The following is a 24670-nucleotide window of genomic DNA, read 5'->3' on the forward strand; positions in this document are numbered from 1 at the left end:
CACAGTCTTTTCAAGAGCTTCTGATGGTTTTATTTGTGAAGAACTTTGCATCGGACAGATATATATTTATTTATTTTATATTTATTACACTTATATACCACCCCCATAACCAGAGCTCTCTGGGCGGTTTACAGAAGCCAGAACACCCTGTTTGAAACTTAAGGTTGTCCAGATGGCTCCAGCGGCTAAGCAACAGTGCCCAGCAGCTGTTGCGCATCTCATGGGCCATGCAGTGTTTCAGATGACAAATGCTACGGTGCTGCTGTGCAGACATTTTGGGATGGCACCCTCCATAACTAGCAAGAGTGAAGTGTTATACAGCTGTGAGTTGGATTCAGAACAGCTTCCTCTGGTAAAGGAAGCTCCCCTGGGTCCAATCCTATATGCCAGGTGTAATAAACCTCAGGCCCAGGTTCTCAATCCAACCCTCCGCGGTTCCCCAGAAGACCCTGCCCCCCTTTTCCCTCAACCACTGATTGTTGCGTGCCTTCCTGGCTTTTGTTCCCCCCGCCCATTCTAAAAGTTGCTCTTAAGGCTTGGCTACTGGCAAGAAGAGCTTGAAGCTACAATATGCTGGTATTTTGGCCCTGCCCCCATTTGCCTTTGGCTCCACCCACCACTGGAACGTGGCCCCTGAGAGCTGCTCTGAAATCAAATCTGGCCCTCAGGCTGAAAGAGCTTCAACGTCTCTGCTAAATGCTGTATTCATATGTACCCCATATGTACCTGCCCGGACCCTAAGGTCATCTTCAGGGGTCCTTCTCCGTGAGCCCCTGCCAAAGGAAGTGAGGCAGGTGGCTACCAGGAGGAGGGCCTTCTCTGCTGTGGCACCCCAGCTGTGGAATGAGCTCCCTAAGGAGGTTCGCTTGGCACCTACATTATATGCTTTTAGACGCCAAGTGAAGACCTTTTTATTCTCCCAACATTTTAACAATCTATAAATACATTTTAACATGGTGTTTTAAATTTGTAATTTTGCATTGCTGCTGTTTTTATCTGGTTGAGCTTTTTTATTGTATTTTATATTATGGTTTTATACTGTTGTTTTATATTATGAATGTTTTTAATTTTTGTGAACTGCCCAGAGAGCTCCGGCTATTGGGCGGTACAGAAATGTAATAAATAAATAAATAAATATCTGATATTTTTCCCCTTTAGGCGATATTTCTCTTTAGCAATAAGAAGAGTTTGCAGAGCTCTCTTTTTTGGCAATAGGTATAAATAGCAACGCTCAGAATCAATGCGAGAGATGTAAGGCTTCCAGTGGATCAGAAAGTCCACAAAGAAAAAGAGAAAGATTACTTGGGGAAATGTGTGAGGATTAGCGTTCGTTTCTCCAGTGGGAGTTTGTCTTTTTCCTGTCTCGCATGTTCTAAGAGCTGCCGTCTCATGACAGTAAAGACTGAGCGAAGCAGCGTTCTCCCAAAGACCTGTGTGGTTTCATATCGAGGTAGACTATCACAAAACTGGGGGACGTTGCAGTAACACAGCCACCTGTGAATTAAGACATAAACATGGTCAATTGACCCAAATTAGCATGGAAAGTATCTCATTCGAAAATCCGCTCACCGCTCACTTAACGGCTCTTCACTTTATGCAACAATTCATGACAACTCACTGGCACATTGTTTTAACTGCTTTTACTGCTTTTAAACTATATATTGTTTTAACTTGGATCATGGTTTAATCTGTTTTTAACTGCATATTTATTGTTTTATACTGTATGTTTTTATCTGTACGCCGCTCTGAGATCTTAATGATATAGAGCGGGATATAAATGTTTTAAATAAATAAATAATAAATAAATCTTCTAAAACAGGACTCCATTTAATGAACCTCACATGTTTTTGCTCTGTGTGCGGAAATCAACCCAGTTTGAGAGCACATATAAATGCTGTAGATACACGTACCCTGGAAGATCACTCAGCACTTTATTTTAAATCCAGATTATAATACAAGAATTGCCATATTGAGTCTAGAGCCTCAGCCATCTACTGACAGTGACCAACCAAATGCCACAATTATGTATACAAGCAAGGAATGATGCCAATATCTTCACCTTCGTGCCATTCGCTAGCTTCTGGTAGTCATATTGGATCTGAACATACCTGCTGTACTTTTAGCTACTATAGCTTCTAGCTACTAACAGACTTATCCTCCACATATTATTCTGTTCCATTTTAAAGCCAGTATATAAATATAATCTTAAGAGTAATTGTTCCAATGTGGCATCCACTATCTGTAGGGCCCAATCCTACAACTTACAAGTAAAAACCTGAAACAAGATTACCGTGTGTAGTTAACTTTATAGCCAGCAATGTCATCATTAGGTGACCTCTGTCTTCGCTGGGAAGGTGTCTCCAAGTGCCAGTAGTTGATGCGATTTAGAAACATTTTAGCCAACTCCACTATTGTCTGTCTCTCTTTTGATGGAAGGTGACTAAATTTGTATTGCACAAAATTATTAACTCCCTTAAAGAAACAGAAAGGAAGGACAGGTAATTAGGGTAACTAGAAACTCAATTGTGCCCTATTTGTGAAGAATTAGGTTTCTAATAATGTTCTCTATTAAAAAATATTCTTTCTCTTTAGTGACTAGCTGAGATTACTATGGCATGACTGCTGCTAGGAATACGAACTGTGTGGATGCCTCTTTGTTTCCTCAAAAGACAAACCAAAACCACCTCTTATAGAGGAGGGAAGGACTTCTTTCCTCCCCAGAGATCCCCCCAGATATGTAGTTTGACTAATGACCATGTCATTGACTTAACAGATTTATCTGACTAAGGCTGAGTTCGCACAACACACTAGCCCATGGTGGGTAACTTCTGGTAGCAACCCATTACAGGTTAACGTGTCATGGGACGGGGTTCACCCCACCCACAAGGGGTTAGTTACCCACCTTTGAAACCCACACTGTGTAGCAGGGGAAAGGGCCCTGTGGTGGCATACTGTGTCGTGTGGGGAGCTCCCATGGACTAACATGGGCAGCCAGAGAGGCAGCCTCTTAGAGTGGCCGGAAACACGGACAACGCTCTGCCCTGTTCAGCAGTTCTCTAGCCTAGGGGACAGGCACTGAGGTAGCTGGTGGGATGTGCAGCTGCTGCAATGGGACAACATTGGAGTGGGCATGGCTAACATGGAGGTAAGTAAACCATGCTGCCCAGTATGGTTCAGCAGCCGTGTGGTGAGAGGGCGGCCAATGGTTCCCCTCCCCCTCCCCAGAGCATGTTTCTGCGGCCACCATTAACCCCCATCTCATCTGAACGCACCCTAACAGTCTTGTTAGACCAATGACAACTAATTGTGTTTTTGTTTTGGGGAATGGACCAGAGACCAATGACCAGGTAGGATGCTCCTGTGTAATAGACAGTCATCCTCAGCCATATCTTTCAGTTGCCCTTAAGGCATCTCTAAAGGCTGTGGTCTCTAATCAAATTCTCATCCCATTTTACAAAACGTCTCTCATAGTATTTTGTCTGAAGATAATATCAGTGGCTGGGAAGCCATGTGAGCTGCTCTGCTTGTGCGCAGGGTTTTAACTCTTCCAAGCAATCCCCACACACAAACACCTGAAAAGTTCTCTCCAAAGACCGAGGGCACCATCCAGAGCAGCACAATTTCAGGTATAATGAGAAGCCCCTGGGAAGATTTTTTGCTTGTCTCTTTCCCGCCCCCAAACCCATTGGGGAGCGTGTGGTTGGATCCCAGTGACTATAATCCAAGAACGCAAATGTCCCTGGGGCTTCCACTGCTGGTCATAGAGGACACAGCTTAGTGAGAGCTCCCTGTCCATAATCAAAATAGTCAAAATAATATATTAGAGTTAAATCCGTAAATTTTACAATATAAATTTCTTGTTTTACACTGAAAGACATGAAGAATCTAACCAAATGCAAATGAGTACTTAATCTGTAACAACACTAATTATTCCTCTAATTCTTTAGCCATCATTCTAGACCCAAGTCAAGATGACTATTTATATGCTTAAAGTTCAGCATGTGCAAATATATATATTCAAATAGCTAATAACAATAGTTACCTTCCTGAATCAGGACCTTGGTTTCTAAAGATATCAGCTACCTACCTAGGGTCTTGTAGTGATACATATTGCTATCATCTACCGGATTCCTTTTAAACTTCCTCTTTTGTATTGCTAATGGTGGATTTTCCAATTTACAAGATGCTTTTTCCATCCAATTTCCAGGGGCACTGAACTAAAGAACAAAGGCCTCTCTGCAGACATGTACAAAAGAATACATTAAAAAGAGTACTACTTCGACTAAAGATAATTATTAAATATTCAGATGAAAGTGCAGGTTGAATTCTGAAATACATGCAATTGATTCACAATGCCTACTGGCATGAAAAGGAGAAAACTATCCTAATGTAAACCTCAAATATGCAGCTTTCCTTCCTATCAACATAAGGAAATTATATTTGTATATAGCCAGAGGCCCTGATATTGTTTTAAATAAAATGCCAGATAAAAGTAGAATCACACTGAAAAGAGATTCCCATGTATATATACTTTACCTGTTCAATACTTGGCTTCTCAAATGGGGGACTTTCCAAAGATCCTTCTACAACAGGTTTCCCCATCTGTAATATACACTTCCTCAAAAGCTGTTGAAAAGAGGGTTAAAAAACCCCATTAATCACTTTAAATAAAAATGTCAACCAATTAGTAAATTATTTTTGACATTTTTATATCATCCTGTCTTCAACGCAGAGCACTCCAGGTGGATTATATGGTCATTCCACTCCCACCCACTCCAGTTTTATCCTCACAATAATGGCCGTGTTGGCTGGGAATGATGGGAATTGCAGTTCAACAGATTTGGAGAGCACCAGGTTGGGGAAGGCTGGGCCAGATGACTGGTTTAGTAGAGAAAACAAAGGCCAATAAATAAGAGCCATCTCTACATCAGCATTTTGGAAATGGAAGAACCATCTGAGGATCTCACATCATTTGAATCATGTGTTTCCATTTCACAACAAGATTACAAGTCATTTAGGCTTCTCTTTTTTCCACTTTAGCATAACACAAGAACCTCTATGGATGAGAAGGCTCTGCAGATAGAACCAGAGAAAGTTGCTAGCAAAATGGGATTGATTAGGGGTTATTGTTTGCCACTACTATGCATGTTTTATGCAGGGCAGCAGCACTGAATTTATTCCGGGGAAACAAACATGGCCAACTTGCCTTGAACAAGTAGAAGTAGACTTGCTTAGTATCTGCATCTTCTTCTTTGTGAACACAGGTGAAAAGATACTCAACATCCAGCACAATCCCCAACAGCCTGTTCATTTCTTCTTCAGAAACATTCTCCAAATGGGAAACATGAGCAGCTAAAACAAACAAGTAGATCTAAAGCTTACCTCCCCCCAAAAAAGGGGGGAAAAGGACCCAGCAAATAAAAGTGTCTTACAGAATGCCCTGTCTCAGAAATGACCAATCAACACAGATGAGCTGGATCTGGCCCATTCACCTTTTTTAAAATTATTTTCTTACAGATGAAATCTTAGACAATTTTTTTAAACCACACTTCAATTAAAATTTGGTAGGATTGATAAAGATCTGAAAATCACTTAATGCAGCAAGACCTTTTCATAGTAGACAGTATTCACCAACACAATACACTCCAAATAATTATTTTGGATTTCCCCTTGTTGTGTTATCCTAAAGCCTTTGTTTAGAACAGCAAAAGCTGTATTATCAACCATTATGTAAAATAAACAAAAGAGCAGTAGGATCTCAATTAGTGCCCTTTTATTGTTCTATTTTGCATTTTATGTGACACAAAGGTTGTATCTATATCTTTACTGTGTGAATGTTCCTAATGAATTTATAGGTAAGAGATTTGCTGGCAGGAGACTAATATGGCTAACAGTTAGGTAGGAGTTTCTAAACATGCCCTAATGGTATTGTCAATGTGAGATTTCTCACTGATTCTCTTCTCTGAGACATTTAAATTTCAGGTATCTGCCGAAGAGTATTCATAATCTCATGAGTAACTATTTGTTGGAATGGATCATTCTACTTAATGTCAGCAGGACACCTTCAGAATGTACAACGTAGGTATATTAATAACCCATCCAACGTTCTTTGGGCAAAATTCTTTGCTAGCCTACAAGTATGTCCGTAAGAACATGAAAAAAAGTAAAAGCTTCAATGTCTTAAAAGCATAATAAATGGCAGTTATAACTATCTAACAGCAGGAGGCTAATTGGGAAATTAGTTACACTATCATTCTAATGACAGCCTGGATTGAACTGTGAAGACACTTCTGTTGCTTCTGTCCTCAGCTACTATCCTCAATATTTTAACTTTTCTTTGTACAGCGGAAAAGAAGGAATGATAAATTTCTATGCCAGTTCTGACTCAAGGTTATTTCATCCATGTAGATCTAACGAAATATATACAAACCCATTGTTTCAGTGCCCCTACAGTATTATAAATAAGCCATTGGCTATGTTCACACATCACAATGAGCCATGAATCCTGGCTTATTAAACCATCATGTACAATAGCCGAATGCTGATGCAAGCAGCCTATTTGCTGTCTCTTCACTACAAGCAGATAAAACAAGGCAGGATGCCACAGTTGTGCAAAGCTTCCCTTTACATCTGAAAATCTTAGCTAATTGCTCCCAAACAAGTCAAGTTCAGAAGCCAACTTTAAACCAGAGCTTGAAGTTGGTTGATGAACGTATGTTGGCTCTAACAATGCTGTCTTGTTTGGAAGCAATTAACCATAGTCCCATGAACAGATGTAACAGGAAGCTATGTTTAATTACAGCTTCCTAAGTTGTACCAAGGCTGCATGTACGAACACACTGCTCATGGATCACAGGCCATAGCTAGACAGAGCGATATCCCGGGGTGATCCCCGGGATAGTCCCTGTGCATCCAAATGATGCACAGGGGATCCCAGGAGCAAGGAGGGATGATCCCTCCCTTGCCCCGGGATCTCGCCCTAGCCTTTGAGCCTGCTTTTTCTGTGGCCTCGGGCTGATCCCGAGACTGCAGAACGTGTGTGCGGGTGTCGCTGTTTGTCCCGGCTCCTCGCGGTTACTCGCAAAGAGCTGGGAGGGCGCAGAGCTCCTCAGGAGCTCTGTGGCCATCAGGGGTGGGGTGGAGGGAGCGAGGGAAATTATTTTAAATTAAAAAAACCTTACCTTTTGCACACAAGCGTTCATGCGCTCTTCATCTTTAACAAAACAAAAAACAAAATGGCGGGCACGACATCCTCTCCCTCCGAGGTTGTCACACGCCACATGTAAACAGAGGGGGAGATCTCGCGATAAAAATATCGCGAGATCTTCACCCCTCTGTCGCGCTAGACCAGGTAGGTCTACCTGAGGCCACAGTTTATTAAGACAGGAATAATGGCTTACCATAATGTGTGAATACAGCTTTAGCTTCCCAACATGTGTACATACATGCAGGGGTGGGGGAGGTAAGATTGTTACACATTACAATTGACAAGTAGGTTTCATAATGGTTCCTATATGGGAATTATATATAGATGAGGCTTCTGAGTACGAATTCTGTAACATGCAGAGTAATCCTGAACACAGAAACTGAGAGCTTCAATATAGTGAAGGCTTTTAAAAACAAAAACTGGGATTACACTTCTACCCACATCACTTCCCTTCCCAATGCATAGCATCTGGGAAATACGCACCATTAATTGTAACATTCTATTTCAGCATGTTTACATTATATTTATGTAATTATTTTGCTAGTTTTTTTTGTAGTCAGTAATTTATTTAAATTTGTCAATAGACAGTAACAATAAGAATTATGATTCTAATTTAATTATAAATTAGATATAAATTTTCTCTGAGAATAAAATGATATATTCTCAGAGAATAAAACACTTTTGAAAAACAAATATATCACCCTTTTGGGTAGGTCTCTCTGGAAGAAAAGAGACCTCCAATAATTGAACTGTACCCTGTAACAGTGTAACAATTTTGTGCCTCTGTTTTCTTACCATTTTCAGCCGTAGTATACTTTCATGAATATCACTCAAGTTGTGTTTTGCATGTACATATTTTGAAAATTGTAATGACATGGGTTTGTTTGTTTGTTTAATTTATTGTCACCTTCCCTAAGCTTCTGTAGCATCAAATAAATATACAGTCATTCCAGAAGAAAAGGCTGGAAAACCTACCTAGTGCATGATTACAGCTACGACATGGTTCCGTAAGACTCACAACTGCTTGCTGCAGATCTGCCCTGGGTGGTGTAGGAGGTGGGTTAGGGTTTTTCCAGCCATTACATTTACAAGATTCATCAGCCTGCAATTTTTTAAAAAAATGGGTGAGAGGAAGAAAGAAACAGGAATCCTATGTGTTTGAATAATGTAAATGCTTTGCACTTTATTTATTTATTACATTTATATACCGCCCCATAGCCGACGCTCTCTGGGGGGTTTACAAAAGTAAAGGGCCCATTTACTAGACATCTTAACAAAGAAGAGTTTTTATAGTACTACAACACTGTCTGCGCGGAGGCATAGGATCGCTCCCTTAGTTTTTCAGTTTCTGATTTTCTGAAATCACCATCATCATCATCATCTGTATCCTGACTTTTGCCCAATACTAGGCCTCAGGGCGGCCTTACAAAATTTAAAACATATACATTTTAAAACCTATGACAAGAAATATACAAAAGTTAAAAATATATTAAATATATTACAATATTAAAACATTAAACATTTAAAATACACGACAATTTTACAAGTCCTTAACACAGATAGAGGCCTTTAAAATACAGATCTCTTACTGTATTTTAAATGTATTATTAGGTATTTCTATATTTTGCACTGCTGCTAGGGTTTTTTCCTATATATATATATATATATATATATATATATACTGTAGTTTTAAACGTTTAAACATTTATTTTATGTTTAATCATGTTGTATTTTATGGTTTTAATTACTGTGAACCACCCAGAAATCTTCAGCTACTGAGTGGTAAAGAAATGTAATAAATAAATAAATAAATAAATAGTTTGTTTCTTTCAAATGTTATCTTTTTCCTAAATTAATGCTTATTCTGAGCTGCTTTGGCACAGTATGCTGTAGCGAACTGCATTATAAATATACTAAATATCAAGCACCACAACACATGTGGTCTTGTATGCCTAACCATTAATCTATAGTATTCATGATACAAGTCACTGGCCTGTTCAGCAGACACTTTAAACCCTGCTGGGTAAGGTTTTTGGTTAAGCAGCAGGGTTTAAGGTGTCTTGTGTGATGAGTTTTGCTAAACCCTGCTCACTCACTAACCACAGTCGGACCGTCTTGCAGCAGGATTAGCAGCTCTAACCATGGCTTAAAGTGTTGTGTGCGACAGCACGGTTGTGGTTAGTAATAACCACAGAGAGCCTGAAGTGTTGCTAACCAAAGAGCCTGAAATGTTGTCTGAACAGTGTTTTCTCACCGTTGAATAGACCGGTGAGCTTCCAACCCAAATTTATAGTGCTGGTTTTGACCTTGATAACCTTAAACGATTTGGGAACAAATTACTTGAAGGATCCCTTTCATCTGTACCAGTCTGCCTGCACTTTAAGATCAGCAAGAGAGAGACTTCTCATTTGCCCACCTGTGAAGTCAGTTAGGTGAGCGACTACAAAAGACAGGGTCTTTTCTGCAGTGGCCATACACCTCTGGAATAAGTTGCCATCAGGGATCCGCTGGGCCCCATCACTGCAGGCTTTTAAGAAGTCCCTGAAAACTTACTACTTTACTCTGGTCTTCCCCTCATTATGTTTATCAAACTGGTTGTAGCTCCAGTTGTCTGTTGTAGCGTTTATTTTATGCTGCTATTTGCTAGTTTTTAGAATATTTGCTGCTCTTGGTGTTTTTACTGTGTTTTTACTACTGCATTGGTTTTTATTACGTGTTTTATTGTTGTGTGAGAAAGCTCCTACCCTGAAAGGTGATCAAGAAATATTTAAAATAAATAAACAAATAAATGAAATGATACAAGTCAGTGTTTTCTCACCCATGAATTATTACAGGAATAATACTGCCAATTTCCACAAATCTCGTTCCCAAACATAATAAATGGACAAAACCTGCTATTACTACTGAAGTAATTCAGTATCTTTTATAAAGAAACACATAACAACATGCAACACCAGAGTCTTCGTAACACACTATGGCAAAATACTGTTTCCCGTTCACTTTGTACTAAAAAAACTTGTAACTTAGTGATATGCTGGTCTGCATACTAATTGTATTACACAGAAATCCCCACACACCACAAAATACTAGGATCTACGATTAAGCAACCTTAGAAAAAGCATTTTCATGTTTGGAGAAATCAGTTGTTCTTTCACCTCACCTCCTCCAATATCTGAATTTTCTCACCACCCACTTTAAAGGTTCTACTAGCAAAAGCACTTGAAGTTGCAAATTTTTATGTGCCAGAACAGGACTCATCTGAAAATTGTGTTAAAGCAACTCTTCTTACAATGGTTTCACATTTTTTTTCAGTTGCTTATGCAACGTGACAGATTTGTGGAACACCACAATGACTTGAAATATTTACCTGCCCCCACTGTGAACTATGTGTGTGCATGAATGTTTGTTTTTCCTAAACATGCCTGTTTGTAAGGAAAACCTGGGGGAGGGGGAGGTTTGCCGTCACAGTTTGTAAATATTAAGCTTGCTATTATCAATAACAGTAACCTTAATATAATACCATTATATCAATCATGGCAATAAGCAAAAACAAATTTAAAAGCTTCTTCGAGACACACAAAAAGATTCACCCAGATATGAGCAAATGCTTTGATCCATTTGTAACATAATTATCGCAGAACCTCAAGTCCGCAACAAAAAAAATGTGCTTTTGTGCAATAATTAGCATCAGAAATGCAAACAGACAGAAGTACCAATATTGTAGTCGGCGGAGTTAAACTGCCTGGAATGACTACTAGTCCTCCTACAGGAACAGGCCCTTGTTGCTGCTCTCTGTTTTATTTATAACTCTAGCTCAGGAGCGGGCAACATATGGCCCACGGACTGCATGCACGCCCAGTGGCGTTTTTGAAAGGCCCTCTACTGCTGTACCACCATGGCCAAATTGTGGTACAGCAGCAGTGACAAAAAAAGCTGCAAGATAGCCCCCCTTTTTAAGGATAAAGGCACAGTTTGCCTCCAAAAATTGCCAGTCAGGCTGCTAAATGTTATTTATTTATTAATTATTGCATTTATATCCCGCCTTTCTTCCTCCAAGGAACCCAAGTGGCGCACATAATCCTCCTCCTCTCCCATTTTGGTGGCAAACTCCTGCTTTGCCCTTAAAAAAGGCCTTTTTGCAGCTCCCCCCCCCCCACTTGTGCCATGCTGTGCAGGAGGGGGGCATCCAATGTAGCATCTGGATGTTGCCCACCTCTGCTCTAGCTCATTCTTAAATAATCAGTCTTGGGTTCAAAGAAGGGCCCTGCAGCTTAGGGATCATGGAAACCCGTACACTTCCAAAGGTATTCCAGACCCATTTATTGGTTAAAATGAGCACTTTGAATTCCGCTGGGAAATAAATTGGAAGCCTGTGTGCTTCTTTCAACCCAGGTGCTCCCCTGCTCCCACCAGCTAATAAGAAAGTGGCTGCATTTTGAACTTCCAAACTGTTTTCAAAGGCAGCAAATAACATTGAAATCCAACAATCTTGCTGAAACATATGCCTCCCGTTCTTGACCTCAGCCGTGAACATATTTTGCACTGAATAGTCAGTGAACATTCCTGAGAAGCTTAAATTACATCCCGTTGAGCAGCTTTGAATCTTTTGCAATGTTTTTTCTGAATCCAATGCTTGATAAAATGTCACTTTTCTGCTTTTCATTAAAAAAAAGAATGTACAAAATTACTTCCTTGAGAACTTTAAGAGTGTTGTGCGGGGAGTTAGGGAACACAGCTAAAATATTTAGTTTCTCGGAAGAGGAAGCATTATATAACATATAAATCACAGACACACACACACACACGAAAAAAGGGCTCCTAGTTTTTTGCACTCCATAAAATTCATTCAGCTTGAGCAGTGACCATCAGCCTTTTAATGACGTAAAATTAGCTATACTCAAGTTAAGGGTGATAACACCTAACATTTGAACCACTGCTGAAAATGGCATCCCTGAGCTGAGTTCTCACCACTCCCTCATAGTTTGCTGGTTGGGGCTTATGTGATTTCTAGTCCAAAACAACTCCAGGAAACCAGGTGGCGTAGATGTACCAATGGACATTGTACCTTGGTAAATGTAGGAACATTCTTCTTATAAACTAGAACAATATCCAATACTATACATCTTGTTGTTTTCTATAATTTAGCAATTAACTTCAGGATCATTACATAACTTTGTGTTATTACATTCCCTGAACTAAAACTCTAATCAATGAGGAGACCAGCCTCCTATACCAGAAAATAAATGATTATGGATTTGTTTTATGATGAACATTTTTCTAATGGTATGTTTTAATACACAAGATATGGATTGTAGATTATATATACTACTCTCAAAGGCTGTTGTGATTAATCTATATATTTGCCACATCTGATTTTATCTACTGCCCTTTCTTCAAATAAATAGTAAACAATGGAGTGCTAATAATTAGAGAGATTAATGCAATAATGCTTTGGCTGTGCTCCAGAGATCTGTGAACTCAGTTCCGTAAGCACAGAAGGTACTGTATTGATTGACAGGCCGCTTTTGAGACCCAGGGCGTTTCAAAATGAATTGGTGATGCAGCACCAAAGTAGGTTTAATTTTATTGTTGGGGAAGGGAACCTCAAAAGGTTCCCTGCATGGAAGGAAGTCTTGCCCAAAGGAGCTCTCAGGATCACTATCTCTGATAACTGATGTATCTCTTTAAAAATGTGATGTCCTTGAATAAGGCTCAGATATTGCAGAAGTTTGTGACGACTTTAATTTCCACTGAGACTAATATACAAATAACAAGAAGGTCATATTTAATAATTATGGCCCATATCAGAGAGCTACCAAAGCTCTTTAGCTAGATGAACAGAAATAAGCCATGGTAAGCATTCGGTACATGCATTCCTCCACCCATTTCCACTTTTGAATAAACCAGTTTCCTGTTAGGTATGAACTCAGGGAACTATGGTTTATGCTAAATCTGTTTAATTAACAAACCAGGATTTCAAAACACTTCATTTGCTTTAACTAAGGCCTTAGCTAGACCTACCTGAAGGTCCAGGAGAGAGGAGAGGAGACCTCGCCCCCGTTTACACATAAGGTGCGACGACCTCAGGAAGAGAGGCATCGTGCCCGCCTTTTTTTTTAAAAAAAAAGAGACAGAAGCACAGGAACACTTGAGCGACTAACAGTGACTGGTTTTGTTTTTTTTTAAAAAAAATGATTTTCCCTGCTCCCCCCACCCTACCCCCGATGGGCACAGTAATCCCGAGTAATCGCGTGGAGCCAGGCAAACCCACGGAAATGGGCCACACGCTCCGCGGTCTCAGGCTCAGCACGAGACCGCGGAAAAAGTGGGGCCAAAGGGTAGGACTGTATCCCGGGGCAAGGGAGGGGTGATCCTTCCCTGATCCCAGGATCCCCTGTGCGTCATGTGGACACACAGGGACTATCCCAGGTATCATCCTGGGATATAGCCTGGTCTAGCAAAGGCCTAAGAGTTACGATGAACCACAGTTTCCCATTTTAAAATTAACTGTTCCATCTGTACTCAGTAAACTGTGCTTAGGAAAAATAGTGTTTGTTAACAAGCCACAATAAGTTCAGTAGTAGACCGCATGATCTGCAGGCAAAAAGCCTGAGATTTAATTCCTTCAGATAGGGCTGGGAAAAGATTCCTATCTGAAATTCTGGAGAGCCCACAGCCAGTCGGTATACACCAGCCATATCCAATCTGGAGCTGTTCAGTTGTTTCAGACTACAACACCAGTCATCCCCAGACAACATGGCCAATGGTCAGGAGGGCATCAAGCTGAGGAAGGCTATTGCAGACAGTACTGAACTAGATGGGCCACTGAGCCAGATGGGCCACTGAGCTAGATAGACCTTGGGGCTGTCTATATGGTGGTGGGTTGCCACCGCGTTGAACTCAAACCCCATGCCTTCACTGCTGTGGGATGGCAACTAATGCCAAAGTCGCAGCAAAAGGCCCACCCCCGTCCTCTTCCCAGGCAAACTGCAACCAATCAGGGATCACCATCTGCCCTGCCACACCTCTGCCATGACTCCAAAGCGAAGCTAGATGGCGGATACGCCGTACTCACCTCACTTTGGAGAAAAAAGTCAACTTTTTCTTCAGAGTTTCACGGAAATATATTTAATGCAGCAACACAGCGCAGCCTCCCCAAGGCTTTCGGCGCGTATAGGTAGCCCCTGGGTATGAGACAGCTTCCTATGGTCCTAACCCAATACCATTTTGGCTTGTTTACACTAACCAGAGTTCCTCTAAGTTTAGACATAACAAGGAACACTGGTTCGTTTAAATGTAAAAGTGAAAGTTTCTGATCTCCTCAGAGCCACTCCAGAGGAGGAGAGCGTACACACAGTCCCAATGCTCATTCTCATTTAAACTATTATTTAGCACAACTTCCCCCAACCTTGTATCTTTCAGATGTTTTTGGACTATAAATCCCAACATCCATGCCTCTGGGTCATACTGGCCATGGCTGATGGGAAATGTAGTCCAAAACATCTGGAAGGCCCCAAGTAGGGAAAGGTTGGTTTAGGGTAATGTGCAAAATGAGCCAATGGGAAGCTAAGCTTCAGCCAAAACTGTAAGCGGAAGCTTTTATCCTCCTTTGGTGTGCGTGAAAAAGTCCTGAAATGATATATGTGAAGAGTTTTGAGCGTGTAGGAAGTGCCATATATATTTTAAAGATTAGATTTTGAGAATCCTTGTCACCTTTTATTCTATAATACAAGGGTGGAAATGTGTGTACAGGGGGGAGGGGTTTCCCCTCCTACATTTTTATTAAAAGCCTGACAGATGTTAATGGAGGAATGCTATTTTTTTTCTCTGTAAGCATTCCAAGTTTGAATTCTTTTGTGACATGTCATGCTGAGCAAGATTATAAATATTTGTCTGTGCATTCAAATGTATGAGACTAATGCCTACAGAGCACGCCATGAACTTACCAGTGTGTCTGAGGGTGTTTCGTTGTTCATAGAATCATAGAATAGTAGAGCTGAAAGGGGCCTATAAGGCCGTCGAGTCCAACCCCCTGCTCAATGCAGGGGGTTGGACTCGTTGTTGTTGTTCAGAATGATTAAAACTGTCAACTTTTTGTGCATGCTCTTTGTATTATGCTCACTCAGCTAACTGAATGCCATTAAGTGCATGAGACATTTTGTATGTGTGGTTATTTTTGCTACCCTGTTTTGCCAAGAAAAATTCCCCCACTGGCATCCCTGTTCGGATGACCTCCTAAAAGACAGAGTATCACATCACTTGTTTGTTCACAGAATTTCATATCTGTGTATCAAAAAAAGTGTGTATCAGATACTAATATATAAGAATTGTCAGGAGAGTCATTTCCCCTCATCATCAAGATCAGAAAATAGAGGAAGGTATGAGATTCCCAACATGGATTGGGATACATATACCTGTGCGCTGCCTTTTATCATATTCTGAATACAGTTCTTTATGACTGATGTAGTTTATTTATGCTGCACCATCAGTGTACAACGGTAGGCTGAAGGTAGATCCCCAGATGTTTTGGACCAACTCCCAGAAGCCCCTGCAAGCATGGCCAATGGTTAAGAATGCTGGGAGCTGAAGTCCAAAACATCTGGAGATCTACTTTCTGCCCACACCTGGTGTACAAGGTGCCTTACAGACAGGTCCCTGCTCCTGAGGAGCTTGCAATCTAAAATAGATAGGGAAATAACAGAGGAAGGAAAAAGGAGACATGGGTAAGGAGAGAAGAATGTGGACATGCCATTGTCCACGCTGGCTGTGGGTGATGGGAGTTGTAGTCCAACATATCTGCAGGGCATCAAGTTCAGGAAAACTGTGCTAAACCAGAGTTTAGCATAACCTGAGTGCGTAGGAATGAGCCATAGCAAGCCTCAGGCCCTTCCCTTTTCTCCTCCCACAAAGCTGAGAGAAACTAGGGACATGTCTAGACAGAGCAATATCCCAGGGATCATCCCTATGCATCCACATGACGCACAGGGGATCCCAGGAGCAGGGAGGGATGATCCCTCCCTTGCCCCGGAATATGCCCTACACTTTAATCCCATGTTTTCCCACAATCTCAGGACGATCCCGAGACCACGGGAGGTGTGGGCCACCGTCCTGGTTTGTCCCAGCTTCTCGCGAGTAACCTGTCCAACCAGTTCCCTGCTAACACAATCCCTTCTGAACTGTCCTTTCCTTTCAGTCGTCATAAACGTTTTTTATTTTATTAATCCTTAATATTGAGTAAGCAAGTAACAAAGTTGCAAAGATTAATTCTTAATACATTTCAACCTAATGACTGCTGCCAAATGAACAGGACATCTGAGAACTTTTGAAATCAACCCCAAAAGGAACCAAAGGCAAGACAAATAAAGGAAACCTTCAGTTATCATTTGTTATCATTTGCATTTCAAAATCTTTTATGGACATTGCACAGATACATACAAATTCCTGCCAGTTATTACAAAACAGAAACAGCAGCCTTTACTTTCTCCTGTTCTCACTTTAGCTTACAGTTCGAAAGGATTTCCTGACTTGACATTTAGCCTTGTGTATTGGTAAAATATTAGGAATAGGATCAGAGACATTTCACATTTAACCACCTCAAATCAGAGAGGAATGAAATCCATTGTGTAGATCCAGCTCCCAAATGTATAAGCATTTCTGTACTTCATTACATCTACAGCATTTTAAAGGCTTCAATCATACTTCATATCATACCTCAATCAGACTCAATTCAGTGACGTGATTCTCATGTAATGACCCAGTTCTCACATAATTAGTTGTTAGGTTAACTTTGGGTTCTTTAACCCATGATTCACCAATCAGGCCGATCAGAGGTTGCATATTCAGAATGGCAGCAGCATGTGTCACAACAAATCGTGGGTTAATTAACCTACAATTTGCCCCCATTAAATGCAAACAGGGCCAATATAAATTACTTTTAAATAAACATGTTTAGAAGTGGGCTGGAAGTGTACAAAGTATTTCATAAAGCTTATTTTGTTCATCTTCACAACAATCCAATGAACTATCTCACTTGTATGAATTCATAACACAGCACAAATTTGAATCCAGATCAACATTTGCCATTTTCTCCTATGGAAAGCAACTTTTTGCAAGCAATGCTAATCTCCAAGGGGGTATATTTTGCAAACATTTTCAATCCTTTGCCACAAAATATGCCTCCCTTCCAGCAATTATTGGGAGGGGGGCTGAGAGTGTTTTTCGCGTGACTCTCTCCCAAGCGCCTATTCAGAATATAGGCAATGCTTCCTCACCTCGTTTTGAATTACCTTCAGGGCAGAAAGCATTGTCTTCACTTTGCACTGGCCATATGGCATCATTATGTCATCATTTTACATCATCTCCTACTGGCTGGGATCACAATCTCAGGGACAACATGAAGCAGATAAAGAACAAAAACAGCACTGGAGTAGCAGCCAAGAGGGGTGGCAAATATTAGCAAACAGGTGCACATAAAATGGGGAGTTTCATGGAATATTGCAGCTTCCACACATCCACCTTTCACACCCAAAATGTTTGCTAGAATATTCAACACAACACAACAGAAACTGAGAGGGACTGATTCTTGTGCTGCCTTCATACAAATTGTTCAAACATCCAGAGGTAAAACTCTCCGAGGACTAGTTAACCAAAAGAATATCTTTGTGCAGCAGTGGTTATACTGAAGTGGTTCAAGCAATTATATTATTATATTATATTACAATTATATTACAGAGAGCTCCGGCTATTGGGCGGTATCGAAATGTAATAAATAAATAAAATAAATAAAATAAAATTATTACCCCAGACTATTATTGTGTGAAATAGGCTATTTCAATGGCAGGAGGTAGAGAGACTTCTCAGGTAGGAAGAAAGATGCTAACCTTGAGTATTTACCCTTAAGGTAACACAATGCAGTTTGGCTGCAGACGTCTGTCACTGCAGTTCCCTACACAAGTTCCGAGAGCACAACAGGAAAGCAGTACTGAAATGAGCAGATTATCATCTTTAGAATGTACAAAATGTTCAGATTCAATTTTGAGACACGTACAAAGCAAAGTTCTAAAATAATTCACTACAATTCACGTGTGTTGGTCAATCACAGCTTCGACATTACAGATTTGTGTGTGGCTGTTTTTGGTGGCTTTGGTATGCATTTTCAAAAGAAAGGAAAGAACATCAGGAAAAGCTGTCAGTAAGAGATTTTCAGCTGGTTGTTTATTTTTCTCCAGAGCTTTTTTCTCAGGTAATATCCCAGCACCTACAACTTCTCTATAAATCAGGGGTAAGGATGCACTGTGCAGGTAAGACAAAGTTAATCCTTCATTCTCCAGATGCACCTCCCATTGGCTCCAATGGAAGGCTTTCTTTCAATCTGAACTGTTGGGCGGCGGGGAGGGAGCTGCAGGCTGGTCAGAGAGGCTCGGCGAGTCACACCCTGCCTGTGGATCATGGTTTTCCCACCCCACTCCTGATTTAAACTCTCCTGACTTCAAAAAGCAGTTGAAGAATGAGAAGAATGGGTTTTTCAAAGGAGGAAATGAAACAGAAACAGTACCTGTACACTGGCAGCAAAGTGGCTTATTTGAGTGCAACCCACTTAGCACAGTTTCTAAACAACGAGCAGAAATTGGTTCCATTCTGCATCTTCTTTAGTCTTATATGGGAAAGGAAACAAGGTGAATTCTCCAGTCTCGAGGTATAACTCTATTACAATACTAGTAAGTGTTATAATTTCTGAACCCAGTGTTTGATCATGTGAACATCGCTAAACAAAACGTAATATGGAGGTGATCACTTTCTGCCTCCCTGACTACTGCACAATGAAAAAGAAGAATACACCCATCTTTGAAAATAGCAGAAATAAAGTTCCCCTTTTGGTCAATAAAACCACAGGGCCAGTTTGCAGAAGCACTTCAAAATCTATGCTGGTATCTTTTATTATTTCCACTCTTGGAATGTTTGGAATCAGCACAGAATTTGAATATATCCATGCTGTACCATAACTATGGCCCTTTCTACACCTAAGGATTATCCCAGGTAAATGGAGGGGTCATCCCTGCCTGCTCCGGGGATCCCCTTTGTGTCATTTGGGTGCACAGGGATGATCCCGGGATATAGGCCTGGTCTAGCCATGGCTTAAGTCTAAGCCTGTCTAACGGAAGCAATCACATATAGCTTCCTGTTTATCCTTACCTCTACTTTCCTCCCTTTCCTATGTTGTTTCCGCTGTGTCGGATTTTAGATTAGAAGCTCCTTGGAGCAAGGACCTGTTGTTGTTGTTTTGTACTCTATAAAGTACCATGTATGCAAGCTGATGGCATTAAATTTTATATATGGGCTATGTGTATATATCAGCGGTTGTATATATCAGGGGTCTCCCACACATGCCTAATCTACACCAAGCAGGATATATCAATATGAAAGCGGTATGAAAGCAGTAAATGGTATGTGTCAATGGGCCCCAACAGTTGTCAGTGCACTTCAATACCTCTATAAAGCAGTAGTGTGGCTCTTGCTTTCTTTATACTGCTTTCATACCGCTATATCCTGCTTGGTGTAGATTAGGCCACAGCGCCATGTCACCTGCAGGGACCTCCAATGGTGCCCATTAAACTCTCCACTCACTGCCCCTTCAAAAAAAAATCTTTATAAAACCTTGTAAAATGTTAGGGCAGTCTTCTTTCTCTTCCTTTCTAGCCTCAACCCCTGCTTTCTCTCCCCTCTACCCCTTTGCCTTGCTATTTCCCCCTCCCTTCCAACATCTAGCCTCACTATTTCTCTCCCCCACCCCCCACTCACCTCTTTAGCTCACTTTTGACTAGCTAGGCCCCTGTGGCAGCCATTATGGGTTCTAAGAAGGTGTCCAAAGGCACATTGGTGCCTGTGGGCACCACACTGCCTACTCCTGCTCTAAAACATCTTCTGTATAATAAATACATTTAATCCACAAAGGTTTATGCCAGAATAAATATGTTACTCTTTAAGGTGCCACAAGACTCTTTTTATTTTGCTAAAATAGACTAACATGGCTATCCTCTGGAAATGGTATAATATGCCGTTTACAAATATGCTTGTTTCATTCACACAGTACAATATTAGGAGTACCCTTAAGGAATCTTAGTGTACACTTAATAAATGTAATATGTGTGAAGTGATCCATTATTTGTATGTGCAAAGTACTCATCACTTTGCGTGCTTTTAAACATATTATTGTTCTTAATTTTTAAAATATATTTAAATTATTATTATTATTATTATTATTATTATTATACATGTACACCTGGTTCGTACTTCATGACTATTCCTGGGATATATAGCCCAGGAATTTCAGGGCCAAGTGGCAAAAAGTGAGCAGCGCTCGTCGCTTCCGTTTTCAATCAAGTTCCTGGGTTGTTATCATGATGTCTGACTACAGAACACTGCGTTGTTTAGGGGTTAAACAACCCAAAGTTAATCCAACAATCACCTATGGTTTGTTGTTGATTGAAAGCAGAAGCGACAAGTGCGTGGGAGGCAGTGTGGTTGCTCATTACCACACGGCCATGGCTAACTATGGGTTAAACGACCCACATTTAGTCACTACGTGTGAACCAGGTCACTGAGAGCCAGTGTGGCGCACTGTTTAGAGTGCTGGATGAGCACTAGGGAGACCATAGCCTCACTCACTTCAGGCTAATCTCCAGATCTCAGCCTGGAGATTAAATGAGAAAGGGAGGACCATGTACACCACCTTTACTTTCTCTGAGGAAGGGTAGGATTAAAACGTAATAAATAATAATTTGCACTTGGCTTACCCTAGCTTTTTTGTACTGTAACAAGAGACAGAGAAAGAAGATCCTAGGATGTGCTTTCCGACTGCTGAGCTCCCTAACCTCACATGATTAATAATCCAGTTTTTTTTGTTTTGTTTTTTGTCAGCCACAGGCTGCAGAAGGAACAAGCCACAGTCCCCACCTCCTTCAGCTGTCATCCTGTCAAAACAAAGGCTCTGTTGCCAAGAGCAGGCGGGGGGGGGGGGAAGGGGGTGGAGAGAGAGCAGGAGGAGCTACAGCCCCAAGTCCCCAATCCATGCTTCTCCTTCTCTGCACTCCTCCCCCAAGTACCCTGGCACTGCACACAACTGGATGCAGAGTACTGGAATGGCTTTCTTGCAGGGGGAAAAAACAAAAACAAAAAGGAGGGATTGTTTATCTCCTAAGGCGCACACACAGCAGGCGCTTAAAGGACGTTTTTGTCTCGATGCTGAATCCAGTGTTTACATGACAAGCAGCTGCGGCACCATTTTACCAAGCAAATAACACAGTAAAAACAACTGCTGGCATGTCCTACCAGGCCTGAGTTTTGTCGTCTTTGGGAAATGCAATATTCTCCCTGTTCTATTTCTGTACATATCAACTTCACCAAAAGATGCACCGACACTCTGCCTCGTTGATATGCATGGCCTCCATCTCGAGTCTCTGTACACTGCCTACAAATTGGTTTCTTTTCCTACCAGTGCAAAGGACTGAAGCCAAATCGCTCCACCCCTGTGCAAACCTTCTCTCCCAGTACTTAAAAAAAAGAATGCCACTCCTTCCAGAATAACACAGACTACAACCAATCCTATGTGTCAAATGGTAGACTTGGCATTAAAGGGATATTGGTTCAGAGAAAGGATGGGAACCGCAAGGGCTATTTGCAGAGGGTTGGGGAGGTGAAAATGAGTGGGGCAGGTGCTGTGACTTATAGGAAGGGCATTGTATAGGGCAATCAATTAGAAATGGGTCATGTTGAAATGGGTGACACCAGACGATGAAAAATGGCTACAACAAAAGGAACAAAGTCTAAATCTTGCATTGGGGACCAAGTGGGAAGAAATTGCACAGATAGAGGATAAGTCGAGCAATTGTGTTGCAAATTGTCAAGGAAGGGAACTAAGTTGAGGTGCTTGGTAATGGCAGTTTGACCAATACAGTTTTGTACATGGAGAACTGGTAGCCTGTGACAAGGTATAGGAAAAGCTGGATTTCAGCCATCTCTGAAACATTTTCAATGCCCAGGCTGGGACATACAACACTAATGAAGAACTGAACAGCACTAAGCATGTGCAGAGTGCTTTTTCTTACCCGCTAAGTAACCCAAACCTGTCCCTCATATGTGGTACTTAAGGATAAACATGTTGAAGCCAAATTATTTCACTTCCAAGCAGAACTTTTGAAGCAGGTATACTATTTCTGATCATTGCATTCAGAAGCAAATAACTACCACCCCTAGTTCCATAACAAAGGCAGATTAGAACTGGCACAGCCCCATTCCATGGTCGGTAATGAAAATGTGTGTTTGTGAAAGGAAAATCCATTTTTAAACCACCCTAAGGAGTTAAAGGGGTTAAGGGGTACGTAATCCGAATTAAGTGATTTTGAATGTACGCAGCAAAACTGGGCGCAGGAAAAAGGAAATTCGGGAAATCTCTACTTCCCTAGTGAGAAACCTGTTGCCAGGCTAAGGCGAAGTGGGAAGGCTGGCAGCAAAACAACTCGGTTACGCGTGCGTGCATGCGTACACGCACCTCAGGCCTCCCATTGGCTCCGGTTTCCAAACGAGCCGGGAGCGGCGGAGCGGGCCGCTCCCGCGTCTCCCCTTCCGACGGCAACTGCAAAACAGCAGCGGCAACTTTGGGCGCCCCCTATGGATGGCAACGAGCAGGGCGACGTCTGTGGGTGAACGTCGCTGCCGTCCCTTAAGCTTTATCGTGTTTTTCGTCCCTCACCCCCGGGCCGGGCGGGTACCTTGCAGGCGGAGTAGACGCCCAGCTTCTCTAGCTTCTTGGCGCGGGGTGCGGAGCGGAGCTGCGCCTTCTTCCCCGCGATGCGAGCCGAGCCGGGGGCCCCCCCGCCGCCGCCGCCGCCACCTCCACTGCCTCCTCCTGCAGGGCTCTCAGCAGTAGCAGCGGCGGCTGCAGCGATAACAGCTCGGGCGGGTCCGCAAGCGGCTAACCCCCCCGCGGCCGGGGAGCCCTGCTGCAGCGCTCCGGCGCCGCCGCCGTTGCCCCCGACGCTGCTTCCTCCTCCTGCGGCGGCGGCGGCGGCCGCAGCGGCGGCTCCCGGCCCGGCCGCGCCAGCCTCAGACATGCCGCAGCCCGGCCGGCAGGAGGCTCGCTCGGTGCGTTGTGGCCGCCGCCAGGCTCGTTCGGTGCCCGGCTCAGTGCGCCCGTCGAGCGCTCTGGACCCTCCCCTTTCTCCGCTTTGCTGCCGCCGGCTGCTCCCCCAGGAGGGAGGGGACAGGCCACACCGCGGGCGGGTCCTGCCGGGGAGAGGAGGAGGAGGAGACGCCCGCTAAGAAGCCAGCAGGGAAGGGAAGACGGACATGTTGTCGGGAGCCTGGCTTGGTTGTCACTGTCTGGCAGCAGCAAAAGGGAAAGCCCTGGCGGCGGCGGCGACACGGCCTAGCCCTCCTTCTCCACCGAGAAAGCAACGCAGTAGTACAGTGGCGTCCCCCACAGTCCTAGCCCCGCACCACAACCGCCGCCATAAGGCGCTCCAGCGCCTCTGCCGCCCATTTGGCCCCAGACTTGAGTTGCGTTTTACAAATGCTGTGGCGGCCGTTGTGGCGTGAACGGGCTTGGCCGGAGAATTACAGATCCCGAGGGAATAATAATATTGTGGGGTTTTGTTTTGTTGTCAAACTCCGTCCGCTTCAGTGTCCCTCGGAGCTATAAAAAAAAGTCCTCAGAAAAGAAGAGTCTACTGGCGCCGTGAAAACAAATAGATGTGTTGTGACACGCGGGTGTATGTGCCGCGACAAAGCTGGTAGTCTTGAAGGTGCCACAGGTCGCGCGTGCTTGTGCGTGACAGGCGACTACAGCAGATATCCTGCAGCAATTCTCTTCTCAAAAGTGACCAAGAAACTTTTCTCCCCTCCCTCAGCGCGCACCCATATATTAGATTTATAATCTTCAAACGGGGAAGTGAGAAGTAATGCCCGGGGCCGGTGTAGAGAGAGTCCCAGGCGGCCTTGCAACAGGGAAAAGTGCCGCATGCGCTTGTTCCTAGTCTTAGACACTCACAAAGGGCCGGGCGTACACTCCTGCGTACACACGTTACTTTTCTTACTTGTGGACAGGTTTGCATTTAGGGCAGGAGAAGGAAGGTGACTTCCCTTTTTGATATTATTCCCTGGTGCCCATTCCTTATATGCATCAATGTGGCTGACATACAATGAATAAAGATGTTTGGTGGGCTTTTTATTTTTAAAGCTGCGTTAGAAAACATGTTTTCATATAACTTATATGAGAATTAGTGCACCCATAGCAGTAGACCTTTCTTTAACCTAGTGTTATCCAGATGTGTTGGACCAGAATTTCCCTCATCCCTATGCTGCTGGCAGCTGCAGTCAAATATCTGGTGACCACAGCTCTCAAGCCCAGCTCCTGCTGCGGGGAACTCTGCTGGGAGCCCATTTCAGCTCTTTGAAGGGATGCACTCT

The 24670-nt window shown here is 42.6% G+C and overlaps 1 protein-coding gene across 1 annotated transcript in view; it reads right to left on the reverse strand.

Moving 5' to 3' along the window:
* KAT2B (lysine acetyltransferase 2B) overlaps window positions 1–23316 on the reverse strand; it is a 46775-nt gene extending 23459 nt beyond the window's left edge. The window contains exons 1-6 of the mRNA XM_063121809.1: window positions 22975–23316; window positions 8183–8309; window positions 5207–5352; window positions 4537–4626; window positions 2291–2472; window positions 1303–1494 (exon numbers count right to left, since the gene is read on the reverse strand). Coding sequence (XP_062977879.1) covers window positions 1303–1494; window positions 2291–2472; window positions 4537–4626; window positions 5207–5352; window positions 8183–8309; window positions 22975–23316 — 1079 coding nt within the window. The remainder of the gene's footprint in view (window positions 1–1302; window positions 1495–2290; window positions 2473–4536; window positions 4627–5206; window positions 5353–8182; window positions 8310–22974) is intronic.
* Window positions 23317–24670: the final 1354 nt, after the last annotated feature.

This window comes from Elgaria multicarinata, chromosome 1 (genome assembly GCF_023053635.1).
Source record: "Elgaria multicarinata webbii isolate HBS135686 ecotype San Diego chromosome 1, rElgMul1.1.pri, whole genome shotgun sequence".
NCBI lineage: Eukaryota > Metazoa > Chordata > Lepidosauria > Squamata > Anguidae > Elgaria > Elgaria multicarinata.